Source organism: Microtus pennsylvanicus, chromosome 2 (assembly GCF_037038515.1).
Source record: "Microtus pennsylvanicus isolate mMicPen1 chromosome 2, mMicPen1.hap1, whole genome shotgun sequence".
In the NCBI taxonomy this organism is placed as follows: Eukaryota; Metazoa; Chordata; class Mammalia; order Rodentia; family Cricetidae; genus Microtus; species Microtus pennsylvanicus.
Window position 1 is genome coordinate 49,802,916 of NC_134580.1, and position 18,149 is coordinate 49,821,064.

Here is an 18,149-nt window from a genome sequence, read left to right on the forward strand (position 1 = left end):
TTCAACTCATTACAAATCCTGTGAGTCAAGAATGGTCTCTCTACAGCCATGTTGGCTCTTGCATGTGATCCCAGCACTGAAAGGGAGGAAGCAGGAGGATTGAGAATTAATTCAAGGCTCGCCCCAGCTACATAGCCTGCAAAGCAAGTTTAAGAAGAAGAGGAGGAGGAAGAGGAAGGAGGGGAGTAAAGGAAAGAGGTGAGAGGAAGGAAGAGCACTATTTTATTCTTTCACATTTTCTCAAGGTTTAGTGCAGGCTTCAAGGTAAGAAGGTCCAGGTTTGCCATGGACATGGAGAGAAACCAGCCACATGGCACAGGATGCAAAGGCCGAGTCTCTAGGCCTGGCCTGTTGGTGGCTGCATACTCACCCCGGTGAAACAGCCAGCAGCGCCTCAAAGGGTCTCAGCTGCCCCTTTTCTGTGATACAAACAAAACAACCACAACAACAACCATGTGTCTGCTTGGTGCCCCTGGAGAGGGAGCGTTTAGTGAGCCTTCCTTCAGTGCAGCGCCTTCTTTCCTCACAGAATATGTCTGCGGCAGGGCTCTCAGCCTTACTTGAGTTCTACCTGCTGGCCAGATTGAGTCAGGTATGCACAGAGGGCACCCGGGCTGGCAGACAAGATCCTCTAGCAGGCAACACACGGCCCATTGAAGGAGAGATGGCGGAGAGACTGCGAAACGTTGCCTGAAGGCCTTAGAGCTGTTTGTTGTCAGGCAAGGCATGCACCCTCAGAGGCAAACATCTCTGTTAACATACTCTCTAAGGATGACATGGAAGCGAGGGATAGGACACACAAAAATGAGAACACAGTCCCAGCTACAGCAATGGGAGCACAAACACGCAATAAGGAATCAATAATAAGGATCAAAACTTATTAAGGAGTGATGGGAAGGGCTGTCAAAAGGCGTCTAGAGCAGTGGTTCTCAACCTTCCTCAAGCTGCAACCCCTTTAACACAGTTCTTCATGTTGTAGTGACCCCAACCATAAAATGATTTTCTTTGCTACTGAGCAGCGTCTCAGTTTCTAAGACCATCCAAAACATATGCTTTCCAATGGTCTTGGCACACAGATCAAGATCCACTGACCTAGAATATACTTGGGTGAACTTGGATCAGCCAGGGAAAACTCATGCACATAGAAAGAAAGGCTTACCCTGGCGGTTGAATTAGTCATTAACACTTGGCAAGTCAAAGAACACAAGCCACCGAGAATGTAAGATTTCTCACCAAGACTCAATCTTCCTTTGTGTTTGTTTTGTTCTGTTATTTGAGGCAGGATCCCATGTAGCCCAGGCTGGTCTCAAACCCACCATGTGGCTAAGGAAGGCCTTGAACTCCTGATCCCTGTACCTCCACTTCCCAGGCGCTGGGCTTATAGGTGTGCAACACTATTCAATACTTTTGTTATCTCAGCGCTGGAGATGGAGCATGGAGTCTGGCGAGTGATATACAAGGACTCCACCACTGAACTACACTGCTAGTCCCAGTTTTACTTTTTATTTTGAGATAAGGATTCAGTAAGTTGGCCGGGCTGGCTCTGAAGTCATTCTATTGCCTAGGCAGGCCTTGTACTTGAGATCCTCCAGCCTCAGCCTCCCGGCTAGCTGGGGTTTCAGGCCTGTGCCACTGGGATTGGTTATACTGGGATTAAGACTAGTTCTCAAGCCAGGTGTGGCGGTGCACATCTGTACTCCCATTACTTAGGGGGCAGAGGAAGAAAAATGAGGGGTTCATGCTTAACCCTGCTACCACCTGAGTTCAAAGCCAAACTAGGCTACATAAGACCCTGTCTGAACACACACACACACACACACAGAGAGAAAGAGAGAGACAGACAGACAGACACACACATACACACACAGAGTGCACTTCTGCATGGTTGCTTCTCTGTGTGTGTTTCTGTACACTCGAGTCTTTCATGAGCTCTCTATTGTTTTGCAAGCACAAACCACACATTCCACTTTCTCTATAATTCTCTACTAAGTGATGGTGGCTGAGTAGATTCCTCTTGGTGATTACATAAAGAATCTGAAAACTTACCAAGAACTATTTAGAGCCCCCAAGAAGGCCTAGCAGGGCTCCAACCACCTGTGGCTACTTTTCAAACACGGCACCCGTTAAGCCAAAGTCAGTATCGTCTAAAGATAGCTAAGCAAAATCTCATCAGCTCTCAGTCACATCCTCCTGACAGCTGTAATTTGGACTGGAGTGGCATTTGGCAAGGTCTAAAGAGTCACACTGTTAATCAGGCTAGCAGAGGCAAAGGCGGCAAGCTGGACAGGGACTCGGGGAAATCATTAAGATTCTAATGGGCGCTTGAGAGGCTTTTCTCAACTGAACACCACCTCACTCCTGTACACATCTCCAGGATCTTATATGCATATTTGTTTTATTATATGCAAGACTCTGGGATGTAACACCAACAGGACAAAACCTTAAACTACACACTAGAAAGAAATGATACTTTTGCTCTGGGACTCGGCAGGATGTCCTGGCTCCTCAGTGACACTCAGACACCAGTTTTACCTTGGGGTGGGGATGGTCTCATCCTTGGTGACTCTTTGTTGGTATCAGAGGGACAGCTGCCCTGAAGGATTCTGATCAGTTAACTCATTTGTTGTTCCCAGAAACTTAAAGACTGCCAGGAGATCAGCCCACATTTATGAAACCAGTGGCTTTTCCGTGGATGATGCAAGAAAATTCAAGGACCAGGAAATAACCTCAAAAGCAATTTCCTTATTTTGAGGGAGGAGCGGTGGCCAGGAAGTGGAATTGGTCCAGAGTAAAAGTCGCTCAGACTGGAACATAAACTTGAACAAAGGAAAGCAAACACTGGGGAGCTGGGAACATCGCTCAGTGGCAGAGGACGAGTTTAGCATACGCATGACTGCAGTTTGATTCCCAAACAAACAAAAGTGGCAAAGCTAAACAACAAGCATTTGCTGTAGTGCGACGACAGGGGGATAACAGCTTGTATGTGGTTGGTATAATGAACTGCTGTACATAATTCAATAAGGAAGAAAAACTGAACAATGTCTATGTTCAGAAAAACAATACTCTATGTTCCTTCCTTGATTGTTGTAGGCTGTCTTCCTTCCTTTTTAATGTGGTGCTGGGATTTGAACCCATGGCCTCCTACATAGTAGACAAACACTATGTCACTGAGCTACATTCTCACCCCTGATTCTGCATAGTATAAGAACCATCTCTTCTTCTCCTGTTTTCTGCCATCATATTTTCTTCTTTGTTGCCAAGGGCACTGCATCCAGTTTCCTGAACTTTCTCCTGACGTTTCATGTTATCCGTGATAGATGAGGAAGCTCTAACCCAGACCAAATTCAGCCCGCTAATCAATCGTAAGCCAGTGGGTGTTCTAGACATCTCACTCCAGGTTCCCTTGGTGAAGAATTAACCCACGATGCAATGCGATGGAATTATATATTACAAGAAGAAGGCATGCACACCCAGCCCACTGCTCTCCAGCATATTCAGATCCACCGACCAGTGAAAAGCTGTCACTACCCTGGTGTCCTGTTGGCTGCCATGTGAAAAAGACAGTTCTGTCATGACATCACCCATCCAAAGATTCAGAGATCAACAGAAACAAATCTGCTTTTGATGTTGTTATCCTTCCCAGTAAGAGCAACAGTGGGAGGGAAGAATAGCCTCATTCTGTCGTCCTGCTTATGCAAGGCTATTCACCAGCTCGAGTGGCCTTTTCTTTGTGCCAAGCGCATCACAGTGTCCCTTTCATCAGCTCCTTGCACAAGCGACAAGTGATAGAAATATGACTGTCCCAGATGGGCTCAGGAGAAAGGAAAGAAGAAAAAATATGAGTGATAAAAGAAAAATCTAGGACCAACCTTTGGAAACTGCAAGAAAATAGCAAAATGTCTATATTTATTTAATTACTGATTTACATTATCCTGAAGATTAAACTATTTCTCTTTTTGGGAAGGGTATTGAATCTGTACTACATTGGAACAGTCCCTGACCATAGCTATTAACTTAATCTGCCTATTTTGAAGGGAATCTGTATCAGCATATGTTCAGTTAGGAATGGGTAAACAAAAGCCCTGGAAAACCCCTGGACCACAAGACTCTGAGCACGGCATGGCATACACTCAAGCCTTTATTCTTGCTCTTGTCTCTGCTTCAACTGTCTCGCCATTCTCCACTGTGCTCCTGGTAAACTCCTAGCAAGCTAGTTGAGTTGTCTTCTCCTGGAAAAGTCTCTACAGTCCCTCTCTCCTGAGCAGTCTGTCCCTTCTATCCAGGGTTCCCACAGTACCTAGGACACCCTTTCACCACAAAAATACCATGCTAGGTTGTAATTCACCAGACACCCACCTCCAGACCCTCTGTCTGGGACCTTTGATCACGTGCTCCTTGAGAGCAGGGTCCTCACAGCTAATACAGTGTTGTTCTCATGAGCCACCATCATACCCAACACAAGGCCACCTAGGATAGCTTACTTCTTCCATTAGGGGCAGAGGTGCCCACACGAAGAAGGATGTTCATATCAGGATCTCAGACAAAAGTCTGACCCCAGTTGTGTTGAAAATTTAGTACTGAGAGCCAAACTCCTACACACTGAAAATTTACCAGCCTTGGTTGTTCAGTCTCAATCTTTAAAGATGGCAAGCAGCCGGGCGGTGGTGGCGCACGCCTTTAATCCCAGCACTCGAGAGACAGAGGCAGGTAGAGCTCTGTGAGTTAGAGGCCAACCTGGTCTATAAGAGCTAGTTCCAGGACAGGCTCCAAAGCTATAGAGAAACCCTGTCTCAAAAAAATTAAATAAATAAATAAAGATGGCAAGCAATGGACCAGAAAGATGGCTCAGCAGGTAAAGGCACTTGCCATATAAGCCCAACAACCTCAGTTTGCTTCCTGTAGAAGGAGAGCACCAATTCCACCGACTTACTCTCTGACCTCCATGACTCCCACACATAAACACAAAAATAATAATACAGTTTTCAAAAATTACAAAGATGTTGAAAGACCAATGTATCAGACCTTTCTTCAACTGGATTTCATTTATGGTGGTTTAGTACCATTAAAAACAACTTCAGTCAGCCAATTAGAACATTGCCATAGCAAAGCTGAATGAGGGACCTGGGTTTTAAAATCCTAAATAGGAGCTCTGCTACTCAAGCTAATTTTGTGACTATGGTGCACGCTCTCTCTCGCTCGCTCTCTCTCTCGCTCTCCCTCTCTCCCTTCCTCCCTTCTTCCCTCCCTCCCTCTCTCTCTCTTCTCCTCCTTCACCCCCCACTCTCTTTCTCATTTTTGCCCCTTAGCACATTGGCATCTCATGTTCACTGTTCACCCATCTTTACACCGAACACTGAGACATAACAGTGGACGAGAAAATATTGCAGAACTTGGGTAGGGGATGTGATGTGAGGGGTAGAGTGTTTGTCTAGCATGCAGGAGGCCCTGGGATGCTATAGTGGCAGACAACTATAACCTCAGCAGGTGGAATTGGTAGGATCAGAAGTTCAAGGTCATTCTTCCCAACACAGTGAGTCAATAGGCTAGCCAGAGATACATCAGACGCTGTCTCCAAAAACTGATAAACAAGGAAGGAATCTGGCTGATCGCTCACAATCCTCTTTCTCAGTGAACAAGACCAAGGATCAGTAGGCTCAATGGGGACAGGGCACATAGAAAAAGCCATGTAATATCTTTCCTACATTTCAAGGCTCTGTCTAAATGTCAGCTTATGTTCTTAAGTGTAGCACAAACAGTTATCATAAGACTGAGAGGAAGGGAGGGAAAACTGGTAGAGACAATGTTGTTATTAACCATAGTTAATAAGCAGCATCGCCTCCCGTTTTCTTCCCAGACGGCATTCAAGCTGTGTATCCTAACAGCTGCTGTGGGAGCGTGAGGCCAGTTCAACATTAACGACTTCACTACAGTCCTATCAGCAGCTGACTCTGAAGTAGGTGTCTGTGTACTCAATATTCAGCAGCTCCAACAACACACTGAGGTGGCAGACGACAACACCAAAAGAAAAAGCAATGTTACGGGGCTCCTGCTAGAATTGCCAAGTGCCTTCGTCTTGGATGCAAAACTGAAGATGAGGAAGGACGCTCACTCAAATAAAAGCCCTCAGTTCCTCCTCTAGACACGAACTGCAAAGCGCAGGCATTCACGTCCAGGGCCTCAGTGGTCCCCTAGTTCTAAAGGAGGCAACAAGAGGATGCAGTCTCACGATGGGAGAACTAAAAGCAATTTCAGTTTCCACTAGGGATGAACCAACAAGCATCTATTTGTATTTTTACTCTATTTCTAGGACAGTGAGGATGTCATTAGAGTTACAAAAATGGAATGATGCACAATCATCTATATAAATAATGGACAAAACTAAAATAGTTTCACCTTCTTGACCTTGGATACATGTGAGGGACTATCCCATACCAAGCAGAATTAGCTTTTGTTCATGCTGGTAGCAGGAGACATATATATATATATATATATATATATATATATATATATATATATATATATATAGTTATATAGTTATATAGTTATATATAGTTATATATATAGTTATATATATAATATAGTTATATATATAATATAGTTATATATAATATAGTTATATATAATATAGTTATATATATAATATAGTTATATATATAATGCAGATATATATATAATGTGTGTGTTGGGAAGCCTCCCAACACAGTCCCCACATATAGATGCTCATGAATAAAAAAAAAAACTGAGAAATTGCATATGGTGGGGTAGGCCTGTAATCCTAGCACTTGGGACAGCAGCCTGAGCTACCTAAGATTCTGTCAAAGGAGAAGAGGAGATGGAGGAGAAGGAAGACCAATGGAGGAGGAGAAAGAGAAGAGGAGATAACTACATCCTGGCCATTAGACATTTCCTCTGACAGAGGCTGAAGGTTCCAGCAGCACCGATGGGAAAAAGGGTTAAGCCATCCAGGAAGAGGGGTGCTTTGGGAGATTGCACCCCATTTCTAAGCACTCTTCTGAGGTCTGGCCACAAGCAGAGGATACAGAGTCATCAGGACAGGATGGGAGAAATGAGAACAGCTGGAGGCTCTCCAGTCCTCACAGATTCCATGTCTTCCTTGGATAAATGTTCTTTCGAAAGTGCTGAGGAGCCAAACCAACTTCCTCTCCTCTGTGCTCCCCTTAAGGAAAATAAATTATCAAGCAGAAAAATAAGCACCCCAAATGCAGCTAGCAGGAAGACAATGGAGGGGGAGTCCCTCGGGCTCATTAAGCATGTAAATTAGAAAACTGCTTTGTGCCAGGATAAGCAGTGACTCAAAAGTCCTAGTGGGCTAGAACAGCCATTTCTCTTTTCTTAATTAACTTCTTTGAGGGGTGGGGCACATGTGACAACCAGAAGACACTTGCAGGAGTTGGTTCTCTCCTTCTACCACGTGGCTGTCCGACACGGAAGTAAGTGCTTGTACCTAAGGGCCTTCTCAGGAGCCCGAGAATAGTGGTTTCGATTGAATTTTTATCCCTGACTGGTACATCTCCCTGGAAAGATGCGATGGTGAATTACAATGAAGTCCTCCGTTAGCAGACGCCAGGCTTCTTGGCTTGAAGCCACTGTTGGTGCAAAGTCAGCAAATGGTGAACATTCAACAAAATGTGCTGGCTCCTGGCCCCGCTTCTTCGATTTCGTGGATGTTTCTCCACCATTTCCTCTTTGTAGTAAACACAGCACAAGCAAATTTAGGCCGCTTCTATCACAGCTGTGTTGTTCGCGCTGAAGGAGAAAGGCATGGGAAATGCAGACACGGGCCTCATATTAGAAAGAAAAAGAAAGGGGAGACTCAGTTATCAGAGAATAAAACCACTTTTACTCGGAGTCATTTCTCAGTTACGTTTATGATGAGGCGGGACAAAGTCTGAGGCAAAGTTCCTGTGCTGATGTCACTGCAGCGTGCGGTCAGTTAGGCATAAACGGAGAGAAAGACAAAGAATGCTGGTGTCAAAGGTTATCTCTAACTTCTAATTTATAGAGATGGAAAGGAAGAACTTGACAAAATGAGTTGAAATGGCTGACCTGCAGGACCTGTCCTCAGAATACGCAAGTAAAAGCACGCTGTCGACTTTTCCAGAAAGTCCACACGCATCTTCCTTAATTGCTCCTTAAGTAGCCTTGTTTATACAAAAAGATAACCGGCAGCCTTGGCTGGATCTTTATGGGTGGAAGCATTTCTTAGAAAGACATCAGAGTTCAAGGGGTACAAATCAGTCTTTGCAACTCAGACTAAAGCCGTTTGCAGCCTCTGTCCTTTTGCTGACAACTTTGCTTTTCGTCTGTTGTGTGGGAAGGAGGAGAGAGAGAGAGTTTTGCTATCTAGCCTTTGCTGCCCTGACAGCCAGTGTGTAGCCCAGGATGGCCTTGACTTTATGGCTTTCGGTGTACTGGGATTACAGAAGTGCACTGCGTCTGGCTTATTTCACTGCTCTTCCTGAGCACACATGAACGGGAGAGTTTCATAACCACTAGCGGCTGACGGGGGTGGGAGTGATGGAGAGTGAGGGTATCTCAGGACAGGCTGTCACTGCAACGCAGTACAGAGGGCGCGGGCCCGATACTAAGAGCAGACAGTTCCAAAGGTCATGTCAATCTATGCCAACCTGTGTCTTTTCTACAGCTACTTTCTTCCTTGGACAGATGCCCGCACTAGGTATTTGTCCCTAAATTTTCCCTTAATTGCATTATAGACTCTGGGGAGGGGGAGGGGCAGGGGACATCCGGTTTGTCATCACTGAAGCCAAATGACCTTTGGTCGATTATCCCCCTAACTTGCCCTAGCAAGTTGTGGGTGGGGATGACCCCATCTGTCCCCCAAGAGAGATCCTGATTGAGCTAAGGTAGGCAGGAAAGCAAATTCCTCCTCACCATGATACAGCCATACCAATGTACCTGAGTTATGATGGGTCAAAAAAAAAAATCAATGTTCAAGGCTTGTGTTGGTGGCTAATAACATTCAGCCTTGTCTTCAGCCTGGGTCTATGCTGGTGGCCACTGGGTGCAGCAAGAGGTCTTCTTCATGAAAACAAAGCTGATACCCAAAGAGAAGAATCAAGAGCATGGAAGAGGAACAGAACTTCTAACCAAGCCTCACAATGTCCCCTCATCTATGAAAACAGTGCATATAGCCCGTACGTTGCTTTGGAGCCTGTTCTGGAACCAGCTCGTGTAGACCAGGCTGGCCTAGAACTCACAGAGATCCGAGTGCTGGGAGCCTGCACCGCCACCATCCAGCGGGGAAGGTATCCTTTATCATGAGCCAAATATGAGTACCATGGCCTGACAGTGTGGGTTCAGCTTACCCTGAATGATGTGTTTCATGATGAAAGAGTTCAGGTGAGCTTTTGCAGTCACTGAACAAAAGTCATGAACCAATGCATTTGTGAATGTGTTGGCTGGAACATCAGGTAGGCAGCAGGGTTACGGCAAAGTGGGAAAATCTGTGCTACAGGTCTCAGATGCTAGCTCGTGGCTTTTTGGTTGGTGGACGTTGGCTGGTGTGAGGATATACATGGAATCAGAATGCTGTATACATAATAAATAAATAAATCTTAAAAAAAAATTCCAAAGATTTTACCTGACAAATGGGTGTTAGGGCAGATAAAGAGGTTAGCGATAAATGGTTACTAAAGAGGCAAAAGGCAGCCGGAGATAATTTAGGCTCTGGGTCATTCCAACTCTGGAGAATCAAAGTCCTAGTCAATCAGTTGGCATACAGAATATTCAAAACCAATGTGGCAGTTTCAGGGAAATTCAGTGTACAAATGACATGCACAGTCCTAAGACTGAGAATGGCCACAGGGAGACCCTGGTATTTTAAATCCAAGAAACCAAATTCTCATATGAATAACCTACCTAAATGTAGGGAAACCGTTCAGGCCGTGGATCTTCCCATTTTAGAATAGAGATAACTGAATTGTTATACAGAATCGTGAACATAATTTAACAATATACACACAGGGCATAGACTCGGACCCGAAACTGTCATTTCTCTTCAGCTAATGGCTGCATGGTTCAGTGTTCCAATGTCTCCTTCTTCAGAAACTATTAAGAAAAACAGAGACCTGGGCCTGGGGAGGTGGCAGGGCTCTACAGTCATCCATCAGTGGATAAAGTGCTCCCAAGGCAGGTATGAGTGGAAAAGTGCTTCCAAGGCAGGTTCAGATCTCTGAGACCAGCGCAAAACCCAGGCAGCATGGATACAGAGATTCCCTGAAGCAAGCTGGCGAGTTGGACTAGCTAAAATGACGAGACTAGCTAAAATGGGTTCGGTGAGAGATGCTGCCTCAGAATGGAAAGTGAACACTGACTGAGAAAGACTGATGTCAACACTTTGGGCCCCCACACATCCACATGCCTGTGCACACACATACACACTTGTAAATATGTGTACACGCACACACCATACACACTGGTGGGGGGCACACGAAAGGACGCCATGAAAAAAGTTTTGAAAAGAAAAATTCACATCTGCCCCCTCCATTGATTCCTATCATGTTTTGTCCCAGATTCATCTGAAAATTCCATGAAGATATTGGCACTGTACCAGAGTATTGCCACACGCTTGTAAGGACGTGACTTCAATATCAGGATCGCCCAGACCCTGCTTTCCCACAGTGTGGAGCCTAGGTTTATTGGCTGTGAGCTAAACTTCTCCTGATCCCTTTGCCCTGCAAGAGTCTCCTTCGCAGCTACCTTCTCTGTGCTAGTAGAATGGATTCCTTAAGTCCTTCCTTACCACAAACGCCCAGAGGCTGTGATGATACACACCTATAATCCTAGGAGAGGAAGCCAGGCTGGCAGGCTATGAAGACTGTCTCAAAAATAAATGAATGAATAAAACAGAACAACAAAAATACCTGTCACCATCTTCTGTTCTTCCAGTGCTTAGGTTTTGAATAACTTAGCATCAGTATTTCTCAGGTTTCCTATTTATTGAGTTATGCTGAATTATTATTTGTAAGATTTATCTTAATAAAAATAATTTTCTTAAAAAACTATGTGAATGGGCTGGAGAGATGGCTCAGAAGGTAAGAGCACTGACTGCTCTTCCAGAGGTCCCGAGTTCAATTCCCAGCAACCACATGGTGGCTCACAACCATCTGTAATGTAATGAGACCTGGTACCTTCCTTGCCAGCAGTACATTGTATGCTTAAATAAATAAATCTTTAAAAAAAAAACTATGTGAATGTATGTGTGTCTCTGTGTAGGTATGTGCACATTGAAGGTAGGTGTTCTTGGAAGGAGATGTCAAATCATGTGGAATTGGAATTTTTGGTGGATCTGAGCTGCCCAACATGGGTACTGGAAACCAAACTCAGGCCCTATGCAAATGTATATGCCCCTAACTACTGACTACTGAACTATCTCTCCAGCCCAATAATAATAATTAATAATAATAGTGTAATGGTCTGTCCTGTCACTTAAGAGACAAGTCCCACCCACTCCCCCCTCCACTGAGGTAAGCAGGATCTTCCACTTCCAGCCTGAGACCTTCTTTTCCATCTCTCTTCTGAAGAGGTAGCTGCTGCTGTGGCTCCTCTCCTCTCCACCCCCCCCCCCTCTGCTCTTCCCCCTTCTCCCCTTCCCCCCTTTCCCTATCCATCTGTCTCTCACCTGCCTCGGTGCCTTTTGGCACTGGCTGAGTGCCAAGGTCTCCAGCCTGCACAGCTCCCTGCCTGGGACCTGCTGCCCCCTGTGGCCTGTGGGTCCCTCGGGAAGTGGCACAGTTTTATTTTCACCATTGCAAATAGTATACATCCCAACTGTTGGAATTACAGGGCTGTACCACTATACATACTGAATGATCAATATTTACTATGTACCCATCCACACGTGAAATGATATTTGTCATTCCCTGATCTTAAAAATCCCAATCCTCTGAGGAATGCATTCCTCTGTGAATTTAACATTTCTCAATAAAGAAAGTTTCTAGGGAAATATCAGAATCAGAAGTCTGTAGATAGCAAGGAAAAAGGACCATAACAAATTCCGGAACCAAGAGTACCATTCTGCGGGTCTAGGGTGGTGGTGGGGTAGATCGGAGCCTTTCCCAACGCTACCAATGACCTGCTCTGTAGCTGCCAGGGGCTTCCCCAGTCTGGAAACCAGGCTGGCATCCCAAACCTGAGAATACAAGAGGTTATCTTGTTCCTCGCTCCAGTGAGACATTTAGGCTGCACCTCACCTTTCCTCTCCAATCCTAAAGAAGCTTTTTAAAGGTAGAGATGGACAAAAATGACTTTTGTGCAGGCCCGAGTGACTTGGGGCTCTATGGCCTTTACAAAGAGTGTGACGACCCCAATGAGACCACTAGTTGTTCCTCCCAATACCAAGGCGAACAGCTGCTTGCCAGCACGTTGCCTGTCCCACTGAGCCCTCTCTGTCTCCACTATGTCCCCTGAGTAACCAATAACCAACAGAACGAGTCACTGACTCAGACTTCCAAGTGTGATGAAGGATCTCAGATCTGTGAGCAAATGAGGAAACCAATGTGCCCACTAAGGAGGGAAGTTCTTTTGCTACTTCCTGGTTTCTGAGTCACTAAACTCATGGAAATTCAACATCTATGACTGATTAGGAAAAACAAAACAAAAAACAAAAAAATCTTCTGACCCAAATGAATACTAGAAATAATAAGGATCTGTCTTCCTTCATCTTCTGAAGTCTAACTTTTCTTTGTGTTTATTAATTATAAAATTCATAGCAGCCCATTAAAGATCAGAACTGGCCTGTAAGAAAAGTAACCACAAATATAATATTCATAAACAATTAACATTCAAGCCTTTTTTTCTATCCAGGACTATCAATTAAAGCCAGAGTCTTATATATACTAGGAAAGTACTCCTTCACTAAACTACATATTTAGCCCACTTGACTGGTGTGCGCAGCACACGTGTGTGCATGTGTGTGGGCGTGTGTATATGTATATGTGTGCGCGTGTATGTGTGCATGTGTGTGTGCGTGTGGGTGTGTATGTATATGTGTGCGCGTGTATGTGTGCATGTGTGTGTATGTATATGTGTGCGCGTGTATGTGTGCATGTGTGTGTATGTATATGTGTGCATGTGTATGTGTGCATGTGTGTGTGCATGTGGGTGTGTATGTATATGTGTGCGCGTGTATGTGTGCATGTGTGTGTGTGCGTGTGGGTGTGTATGTATATGTGTGCGCGTGTATGTGTGCATGTGTGTGTATGTATATGTGTGCGCGTGTATGTGTGCATGTGTGTGTATGTATATGTGTGCATGTGTATGTGTGCATGTGTGTGTGCGTGTGTATGTATATGTGTGTGCGTGTATGTGTGCATGCGTGTGTGTATGTGTGTGCATGTGTGTATGTCTGTCTATGTGTGCATGTGTGCGTGCGCATGTATGTGTCTGTCTGTCTGTCTATCTGTAGGTATACCTGCCCATGTCTGTGCATCTCTATATAGGCCAAAAGGTAATGTTAAATGTTCTTCCCCAGTTACTCTCTTCTTTTTCTTTAAACATAATTTCTTTAGCAATTCTTTGAAAATTTCATATCATGCACCCCAATTCTGTTCATCTAACAGTATTACCCATATCCACCCCCACCCTTGAAGCAGCGCCTCAAAAGAAAAATAAAACCAAACCAAACAAACACAACATTTCTTCACCCCTCCATCCTTCCTGCCTCTCCTGCGCCTCTCATTGGTCTTACTGGCATTGGGAGCTGCGGTGTGTCACACGGTAGACCCATCTGCCCCATCAGCCTCACTTGCAAATGTTCATTGCAGTGAGTCATTGGTCTGGTTCAAGGCCTCTTCAACCTAATTTCTCCAGACAGAGGTGAATTTGGAGCTCACTAATTTGGCTGGTTGTTCAGCCAGACCCAAGGATCCTCCTCTCCCATGGGATGACACAGGTACATGGCATTTTACCTGGGTGCTGGGAATTCGACCTCAGGTCCCCATGCTTGCATGACAAGCACTTCACTGACTGAGCCATCTTCCTCTCCCATCGACTCATTATTTTTTTAATTTAACCTAGTTTTATATGTATGTGTGCTTTGTGTGCATACATGGCTGGGCACCAGGTACATGCCTGGTACCCACAGAGGGCAGAAGGAAGCATCAGATTTCCTGGGACTGGAGTTACAGACAACTGTGAGCCACTATGTGGGTGCTAGGAATTGAACCCAGGTCTTCTGGAAGAGCAGCCTGTGTTCTTCACTGCTGAAGCATCTCTCTAGCCCCCATTTTTAATTATCTATTTATTCATTTATTTTTGGTTTTCTGAGATAGGGTTTTTCTTTGTAGTCCTGGTTGTCTTGGAACTCACTCTGTAGACCAGGCTGGCCTGGAACTCAGAGATCTGCCTACTTCTCTGCCTCCCAAGTGCTGGGATTAAAGGCATGCCTCACCACCACCCAGCTTAATGCCCATTTTTTAATTTTATGTTTTAAAGTACACACAAAAACAACTATAGGATCAGAAAGATGGCTCAGCAGGTAATGCATTTGTAATGCATCAGTAGGTAAAGGTGCTTGCTGTGAAGTCCTGGCAACCTGAATTTGATCTGGGAACTTATGTAAACACGGAAGAAAGGACTCCTGAAATCTGTTCTTTGACCTCTACATTGGCCTGGTGTTTAGAGACAGAGTTTCTCTGTGTATCCAGGGTTATCCTAGAGCTCACTCTGTAGACCAGGCTAGCCTGGAACTCATAGAGATCCACCTGTCTCTGCCTCCCAAGCACTGGGATTAAAGGAGTTCACTACCACTGCCCGGCAAGATTTCTTTAATTGCTTAAAAATAGTTAGAATAAGGTGAAATTGAATTTTCCAAATTTTTTTTTTATACAATATTCTGTCTGTGTGTACATCTGCAGGCCAGAAGAGGGCACCAGATCTCATTACAGATGGCCATGAGCCACCATGTGGTTGCTGGGAATTGAACTCAGGACCTTTGGAAGAGCAGGCAATGCTCTTAACCACTGAGCCATCTCTCCAGCCCCCGAATTTTCCAAATTTAAATAGTTAATATTTGTTCAGAATTTTTTTTTTGCTTTATTTCCTTTTGTTTTTTTTTGTTTTGTTTTGTTTTTAAAAGACAGGACCTTGCTGGCCTAGCACTTACTATGTAGGCCAGGCTAACTTCAAACTTACAATTCTCTGGTCCCCACCGCCCAAGTGCTGGGATTGCAGGTGCATGCCATCATACTCAAATTTGGATGTGACATCTCAGCCCTTCCCAAACTGAAACAGAATTGTCTTTTAAATCTCCTTTCTCTAAAGAGGAAAACTGAGTCAAGAGAGGAAGCCCCAAAGTCAGAGAAGCAATACAAGGTGGAGGCAGAAACAAGAAAACCCGGAACAGACCTTCTGGACACATCCTACCAAGTCTGGAAGTCAAAAGTGCTGGCGCAGAGAGACCAGTAGCACCATTACATTCCAGCAAGCCTTTGCAGGTTGCTCACTGATACAGGAAGCCCCGGGGTCAGATTCTCAAAAGCATCCCAAGAAATGTTTCCATCTTCAGGGCCACTTTACAGATGAGGAAATGGCTCAGACAAATAAATACATTCATTTGGCCAAGCTCAGCTACACTGGCTTATGATCACAAGGTGCGTATTAACATTGGTGTAAGCACTAACTCCACATAATCCTCGTAATTAACACTGCAAGGTAAATTCCATTGTTACTCATCCTTCTTACCTAAATAACTCATCTAAGGCCCTATTCTTCCTAAGTAAAGGGCAAGGCCAGGATTCACTCCGGCTTAAAGCCCTTCTCAAAACAAAGTCATGGTAACATAGTAGTGAAACAGAAATTCAAACCCAGTCTGTGAGTTCAAGGCCAGCCTGGTCTACAAGAGCTAGTTCCAGGATAGCTACAAAGAAAGAAAGAAAAGAAAAGAAAAGACAAAAGAAAGAAATTCAAACCCAGCTCTAACTCCCGAGTCAGAACCTAATTGCCCTTCGGTCTGCCGAACTGTGGTGGGAAAGCCTGGAAGTGCTCTGGGGAGTCAAGGAAGGTACATTTAAGGGACAGCATCTTGAAAGAGAAAGTGATTTGGGGACACAATAATGTTTGTAGAAGAAATGCAAAGCAAGGACTCCCATCCAAGGAACGCCTTTCTCAAACAGCAATGCAGCCACGAGCAAAGCCTTACACTATTAAGAAAATATGAGTAAATTAGAAAATCTTTACATCATCTTATTTAAAAATACTCTTGATGAAGGAAAACAGGTTTTTAATTCCCTTTCATTTTGGCCACACACTTGAAATTCAACAAGGAGCCACAAAGTGTGATTTTCCTTGTCACGCTAGACTGGCATCCTGACTTTGAACAGCTACTTCCTCAAACTGAGTCCTGCAAAGCCCAGTGGTTTATCAGAACTCCAGGGACCTTTGCAAAATTCTCCTTCGAGTCTTGAAATAATCATTTAGAAACTGAAAAAATGGCCGGGAAAAAAAAATCAAGCCAAGAAGTGGGGGAAAGTAGCGCACCTCTTTCTGGTTGGACCAGGGGCTCGTTCGTGGTCAAGTTCTGGCAGAAATGCCGCAGAGCCGGATTCATTTTAACTGGCAATCTGTTTTATGACCACAGTATCGGCAGCTGCGGAAGCACAAGTCTTAAGCATAAGCCCAAGAAAAAGGAACAGGAAGCGGTGGGAATGGCGAGGGAGCCCCGGAGCTGAGCTGGTTCCTGGATTTGTGAGATTGGGCAAGTGATAATTCTAGGAAAAGTGCAGGGCGACCGGCCAACTCCAGGGTCCCAAACGACGGCCCTAAACAAGGTACTTTCTCGCCCCCTTGCGGACCCAAGTGACAACTGACAATGTGCCAATTAAGGGATAGCTAAAGGGCTCCGAAAGGTTCTCCAAGATGAGCGTTCTGCTAGAGCAACCCTTCAAGGGACTCGCAGAGATCCGCCCAGATTTACATATAAGTAAATTGGGGCTCAAGGAAGAAAAGCATGTCTTGCTAGCAAAAAGGAAAGCTGAAGTGAAGGCAGACGTGGAGCTGGTGCCTTTTATCTGGAAGTCCAGGGGCTGGGGTCCGATTCGATCCTTCTTTTCGGACCGAGCAGGCTAGGCTGGCATCAGGGAAACCTGGCAAGGAGACCGCGCGCACTGAGGGGTGGCGAGTCCACGGGACGCAGGGCTGCAGAAGCCCAGCTAGGTCGCAGCCTGCACCATGCGTTCCCGTCATCGGTCCCTGCAGCCTTCCTGAGGCTGCCAGTCTCGGGGCTGTAGCCGCCAAAGCACTCGCGCCAGCGAACCAACCAACCCAGGCGTCCGCAACGGTACCCGCGCCAAAGGCAACTAGCCTGCCACCAGTCAGACCGCGACGGGCACCACGAGCAGGTTAACCGGGGAGCCCACCGACTGAGCGCCTTTCCTTACCGGAGCTGCTCCCCGGTGACGAGGACTTCAGCCATGCGTTCCAGTTCTCTCTGCTGTGCCCCACCACTCCCACCGGGGTTGCTGTCGCTGCCACCGCTGCCGCCGCTGCTGCCCTCCTCCATGCTCCCGACCGCGCGGCTGCTGCTACTCTGCCTTTGCTGTCCCGCCGGGTGCCTGGCTTTCGAATCAGCCTGCCCTCGCCGAGGCCGCCCCGGCCATCTTTGTTCCTGGCGGTCCCGTGGCTCACGAGCGATTGGCTCGTGAGGGAATCCCTGCGGGCAAGCTGGAGATTTCGGCGAGTCCAGCCCTGGAACTTCGGCGTGGGGGCGTGGCCTGGGCTCGCTCGTGGCCGGGGGCGGGGCCAAGGAGGAAAATATAAACATCTGGGCGGGGCAGTGAGCTGAGTCTTCTGGAGGTTGAGTGTTTTCTCTCCTTTTATATTTCTTTTCTTTTCTTTTTTTTTTTACTTCCAAAGTCATGCTGGGGAAGTTTGCATTTTTACTGTACTTTCCATAGCCGAGTTGCAGAGAATAAAAACAAGAATCATATACTTAAATAATGAAGGGGCATTCCACACGGCCTGACGACTTTCTCTGGAGACAGCCTACCTTATGGTGGAGTCAGTAAAGCATCTTGACCTGGGGTTGAAAAAGACTAAGAATCTGGCTTCATTCCTGCGATTTCCTAACTAAATGCTCTTAATCCCTTCTTACAATAATTGTAGCTAGCACC

At 45.6% G+C, this 18,149-nt stretch overlaps 1 protein-coding gene across 4 annotated transcripts in view; it reads right to left on the reverse strand.

Annotated features, from left to right (window-relative positions):
- Deptor (DEP domain containing MTOR interacting protein) overlaps positions 1-17,746 on the reverse strand; it is a 153,096-nt gene extending 135,350 nt beyond the window's left edge. For 3 of the 4 annotated variants that reach the window (XR_012909644.1, XR_012909643.1, XM_075961005.1), the window contains exon 1: positions 17,418-17,746. Coding sequence is in view for 1 of the 4 variants with exons in the window: in XM_075961005.1 (XP_075817120.1) it covers positions 17,418-17,539 (122 nt within the window). In the remaining 3 variants the exon portion in view is untranslated. The remainder of the gene's footprint in view (positions 1-17,417) is intronic. The other variant, XR_012909645.1, reaches the window with a different exon arrangement.
- Between the last annotated feature and the right edge of the window lie 403 nt (positions 17,747-18,149).